Source organism: Drosophila miranda, chromosome 4 (assembly GCF_003369915.1).
Source record: "Drosophila miranda strain MSH22 chromosome 4, D.miranda_PacBio2.1, whole genome shotgun sequence".
Lineage (NCBI taxonomy): Eukaryota > Metazoa > Arthropoda > Insecta > Diptera > Drosophilidae > Drosophila > Drosophila miranda.
In genome coordinates this window covers 28,150,665-28,156,587 of record NC_046677.1, presented here as the reverse complement: position 1 = coordinate 28,156,587, position 5,923 = coordinate 28,150,665, and the positions used below count along the sequence as shown (strand labels likewise).

Here is a 5,923-nt window from a genome sequence, read left to right as displayed (position 1 = left end):
CGACACTCTTTTCCCACTTTTCCTGTTTCCTATTACCGGCAGGGAAAAAATCGTTGCCTACTTCTAGGCAGCGAACCATAATCGCTTAACTTTATTCCATCTCCAAGGAGGAGAAATGTGGGGGGGAGGGAGAGAGGTGTGGAAAGAGGTGCACAGGAGGCGTTCCAATAAACGCTTCCGAACTTTGGCCAACGATGTGCGAATGATAGAGTGCTGCGGGGGGTAGCCAGGTAGGGTAGGTGGCGGTGGGCGGTGGGCGGGGGCGGGGGCGGGTGCCTGCAGCAGCAGCAAGCAAGAACGAACGCTCATAAAACTCTCGTAATCATTACGAGCCAGCCAGCTGTTTTCCCTGCCACGCGCAGCAGCAACACCCGAAACAAAACAAAAGCATCAGCAGCAGCAGCAAAAAAGGAAAATCCAAAGGAGGAAAATGTGAGAAAAAGAAGTGAAAATACTTTTGCCTTTGATGGTCTGAGTCTGAGTCTGAGGCTCGTTTCGTTTCGTTTCGAGCGATTTTGGAGCTTAACCTTGACTCGCTTATGGCCCACACTGGGAGAAATCGCTGGCGATGTGATGGGACCCTTTCTTCGAGTGTAGGAGCGAGAGCGCATACTCAATAGGGGGCGTGGAGGAGCGCCATCTTGACGATGACTGCCGCCGCCACGCGTCTCGTCGCGTCGCATCCCATCGCCTGTTGTCACTGGCTCGGGCGTCTAATCTTATCTGTTACTTTCGGATGCCGCTCCTGTGTATACGCACTGTGTGTGTATCCGTGTGTGTATCCCTCTGTCCCTATGTCCGTGTGTCCTCCTGGGTCGTCTCCTCAAAGTCATTTAAAATTGTTGTGCACATAAAATACTACGTAGGATGCGGAGATGTAGGGGCTTTCCTTCCCTTCACAAACAGAGCGAAGTGAAGAGAAGAGCAGAGCAGGGCTCTTCCTAATTTGGTCCACGCGACTTTTATGACTTTAGTGTGGCTCCTCCATTCACTTTTACCCTCTGCTGGGGATTTGTCATTATTCTGAAAAACAGATAGAGAGAGGGAGAGAGACGCGGATGGGCATGAGAAGGAGGCGGATGATGCTTCGGCTTCGGCTTTGGCTTTGTGTTTCGCCATTGATTCATATTTTTGTATACAATTTTTAATGTTTATTCTTGGTGGTCCCCTGGTGGTGCTTCAATGGCGGCTATTTATAGCAGAAGAGGGCCCCAAGAGAAGCGAGAGGTTTCTCCCAAAGAAAGGGAAACGCAAACATGCAACACGGACATGAACACGGACATGGATGAGGCATCGGCTGCAGGGCAAACTAATTATAACATTAGGGAGGGATAAGAGGTAAATTGTGCCCAACAGCGCACGGGGGACAAGTGTTTGTATCTATACCTACACACACAGACACACAAACACACACAAACACACAGATATACACACACGTTTAGACGCCAATCAATAATTTTGCCAGAGGGATTTTTCACTGGGGATTTTTCCCTGGCAGAGAATGGGCTCCATCAAAGGCTGGGTCTCCCATGCATTCACACCACTTTACACTTCATTAGACAACAGGAGACAGGAGACAAGAGACAGAACAGAAGGAGCACACTGTTTCGCTCTGTTTCGCTGAGTGTAGCCTTTGAAATGCTTAAAAATAAAAATAGACAATGTGGATGTGGAGGAAAACTCTCGAATCGCTGGGCAATTGATAAATCCGGCGTTAATAATACCATAGCTTTAGCCTTAGCTTCAGCTGCAGCTCTGCTGCTAGTTTTAGTCATCGATTATGGACAGGACATGGAGTCAGCAGGACAGGACAAGGAAGGACAGGGCACCCGCTGTGTCAGAAATGGTATATTTTTATCCGCACATGAAATGAGAGGAGAGAAGAGGAGAGAGCGGGAGCATCTCCTATCTCCTCCTCTTCCCTGTCAAGGAAGTTCATCAAGGACCCCACCCCTGCCCAGCCCAGGCCAGACATCCGCCCATCCACCTGTCAGGCATCCCGACACATCAGTGACATCTCTATGGGGCGCTTGGAAGAGTGTGAATGGAAATGTATTTCCCTTACAGCAGTCAACACTCGAGGCAGTTGTCAATTTCCGCCCTCATTCACGCTCCCAGCCTCGTCCTTGCCTCCGTCTCCGTCTGCGCCTTCGGCCTCCACTTCCTTTTCCTCTTCGATTGCTGGCCAAGGGAAAACGTCTTGCACGGGCAAAGGCTTCGCTCCTGGCAGAAAAATCAATTAACTTAAATTAATTCCACGAATCGCATTTCTCGCTGCTTCGGCAAAAGTTTTTCCCTCGCTTGGGAGAATCCAGAGACCAGAAATCCCAAGTTCCGGGCACACACACACACCTACACATACACTGTAGGGTACTGTATGTATCCTCTGTATCTGGATATCCTCTGTGTATCCTCGCATGAGCTTAGGATTGTAAATTTGTTTGGGCCAGACTTGCAGGCAGAGAAGAGATTTGGCTCCTGCTGCTCCTGCTGCTGCTGTAGGAGTAATACCAAATGTTCCGACAATTGAATTTGCATTTTACTCGTACGAGGTAAGCGGTACGCGGCATGTGCCCCCAATCGATGGCTTGGCTTAGGCCACAGATGTATTCAATTGCCGCATGGCATCATCTATTGAATGTAAATCCTTTTTGGGAGGATAGAAATAGAGACAGAGACAGAGGCAGAGGCAGAGAGAGAACTCGCTAAATGCAATTTCCATCAAAGGATAATGAACCGTAATTATTGATGGAGCTGCTCTCTCTCAAAGGATAATTGTTGAATGGAAATCTATCGGAGGATACCCTTTCCCAAGTCTATTAGCATATTAATTACCCCCAGTCCTCTGGTGCCTCTGGTGCCTGCCCCTGCCCCTGCCCCTGCCCCGCCCAACGCTTGTCAATCGCTCTCTGGATATGCAGGCACACACACGTCATGTCCTGTGTCCTGGCTTAATGACCTTTAAAACCGCAGTACACCCGACCTACCTCCCACTTACACGCATGACAATTATCGGCTGATAGCTGATGCTCTTCCAACTGCCAGTGAAATTACAAAATTTTCCAAATGATTGCATCGTAGGTCATCGATTGACATCGGGACATCAGGGCAACGGATGGGAATTCATCATCAATTGCATTTGCGGCCATTAGGCGACGCTTTAAACTGAATCCATTCGAAGCTAATATTCAATATACAATGAGGGAATTAATTTAATGAAACTCCCCGCCCCCTGACCAGGAGAAACTTCTACTAGAAGTCTTCTAGGAAGGCCAGAGGAGAGGGGATGCACTCCTTCGTCATGGGTGGGGCCCCAAAAATCTAATTAGGACAAACTTGTGGCCTGACTTTGTACCCAGAATAATATATTCGTAATCGTACATTCGGGAAGGAAGTCTCCATTCATTTTGCATGCATTCAAAAGAGGCTTTAGCTCCTCCCCGAGGACAAGTTTTAAGAGAAGACTAAGAGATTTGAATGGAACAATGGGAGGGTGGGGAAGGGGGGGGGAGGATAACTATTTTCCACACAGAGGGAAAATTAAAGTTTCACAACACGTAGACAAAAACACATCGTCGTACTCCTCGTACGCGTATGTGTCGCATTAGTGGGAGTCAGTCGCACCGCATATCCTTTGGATACATTCTGCGCACTTGGGCGCTACAAGTTGTGCATAAATAATTTATGGCAGCTGGTGCTGCGGTTGATTGACTAACTGATTGGATGACTGAATGATGGACAGATGGGGCAATGCCCCCTCCACACACATGCCCCCGCAAGGGCGGGGGCTGGAGTGTTGCGTATGGAGTGCGCAACAAATGGAAATCATTGATTGCTTTGACAATCGCGGAATCTTTTGCATTCCATGCATCGTTCCGTTTCCGTCAAGGACAGAAAGGATATCAAATATAGCAAACGCAAGGAGTCCAGGTGGTAGGTGGGCGGTGCTGGGGTGCGGGGGCGGAGTGTGCGCACGTCATCGGTTTGAGGTAAAGCCTGCCCCACAGAACAGAACGCGGCAATCTCCTCTATGCGCAAAAGTTTAACGAACTTGGTAGGGAAAATCCTATATACATACATCCTATATATGTGTGTGTGTGTGTGTCCTATAAGTATGTGTGTGTAATGGGTGTGTGTGTGTATATGCACTTTGTGTACGGCCATTATGTATTTGCAGAAGAGAGACAGACAGGTAGGGAGAGCTTTCTCTTGGGAGTGGTTTCTGGCTTAGCTTCGACGAAAGCTCTTTCCTAGGATACATGTATCCTACATGTAACTGTACATTCTACACGACATGTAACAGGACTTTTAAGAGCGCGAAGGAACAAAGTAATCGGTAATGGCCCGATTGACAACAATGAGTCCCATTCCATACACAAAAGTTGCTAATTCCATACACAAATGTTGCTAATTCCATGCATACTCATACCCTGCGAAATGGATGTTATAGAATTGAGAAAGTGTTTGTCATCCTAGGCTCTTATTAATGCAGAAACTATTCAGTCCCTATTTTAAAGAAATTTTAACGATATTTTGCAATTAGTAGTCTTCATGCAGAGACCAAGAATTGGTACAGGGATCAGGATTTCTATACAAGAAACTTATCGAATTCATGAATAGGCCAACAAAATGCCATCTAATGTCTTTACAAATTACGTTTGAAAGCAGGTTGGAAAACAGTATCTTTATATAATATTCACGAAATAGGGTATACAAATGCCCATACTGGTTGACAAGAAATGAGTCTGCACATCCTATCCTATACTATCCTTAGTGTGCACTACCAGCCATGCTCCTTCTGCAGGACATGCTTGTAAATGGTTATAGGAACGGGATAGGGCTTCGGCACTGGAATCCTGATCTGCTTGATCACCTCCACGGGATAGGGCTTCTCCACTTCGACGGGATAGGGCCTCTCCACCGTGTAGGGTATCTTCCGTTCGGTTATCTCTGGGACTATCTTGTAGACTGGCACTTGGATCTCCTGCTGGACGGGCACGTGGACGGCATAGGGTTCGGGGATCTGCAAGCGGATCACATTGGGCACTTGCACGGCCACCGGATGGGGAATGGGCAGTGGAATCTTCTCTATCACATGCACGGGCACGTGCTTGGAGATCTCCGAATATGTGGTGGGTGTATGATGATGCTGGTAGTGTCCCTCACCGCCTCCTCCGCTACTCCCACTGCCACTGCCGCTGGCGCCGCTTCCACCGTAGTGGGAGCCCCCATCCCCTCCTGACCATCCCTCGTCGCTGTGCTCCGAGGCGCAGATCATCTGTATGCCGCAAATCAGTACGAGTATCTGCGGAAGGTATAAGTCTGAAAACGGCTTCGGTTCTAGCTCTGGGTTGGACTCACTATCCTCCACATGGTGTCCTGTGTGTCCTTGAGTGTGTGCTGTGCGGCTGGAACTCAATCGACCAATGCGAATGGTTGCCATCCATCCGCTGGCTTTTATAGCCTCCGAAAGCAAAATCCACAGCCAAAGCCGCCCAAAAGTGAAAGATTTGCAATGGGATCGCGCCCAGGCCCTGATGTAACATTGAAATAGAAAGTATTGCATTGCCATTACCATTTCGCTCGCATAATATCCATTGTGCCGCATTTTCCATGGCCATTTCCCGGGGAAATGTTATATCAACATCGAAACAAGATTGAGTTCAAGCGGGTATCAAGTGCTTCAAGTGGATATCAAGTGAATGTCCAGTCTTTAGGGTTAAGGTTGTTGCACGTACTCCTGCTCCGATTGCTTCCGTCAGCCGTGGCAGTGGCAGTGGCCACTGTGGCTGTGGCGGCTGGAAAAGTGAACGCTCCACTGCAGACCAGACCAGGCATTTTCCTGTCAGACAACTTTTAATCAGCATCCCAAGAGTGGGCGCCCAGCCGAAATGAAAACTGGTTGGCAAATGGCAACAGCAAA

The 5,923-nt window shown here is 48.3% G+C and overlaps 1 protein-coding gene across 1 annotated transcript; it reads right to left on the bottom strand.

The window, feature by feature from the left end:
• Positions 1–4,656: 4,656 nt before the first annotated feature.
• Positions 4,657–5,848, bottom strand: LOC108161256. Its single transcript, XM_017295478.2, has 2 exons — positions 5,362–5,848; positions 4,657–5,305 (listed from the first exon to the last, which is right to left on the bottom strand). Exons 1-2 carry the CDS (start codon positions 5,371–5,373, stop codon positions 4,781–4,783), a joined length of 537 nt encoding a protein of 178 aa, XP_017150967.1. The 5' UTR covers positions 5,374–5,848; the 3' UTR covers positions 4,657–4,780.
• Positions 5,849–5,923: the final 75 nt, after the last annotated feature.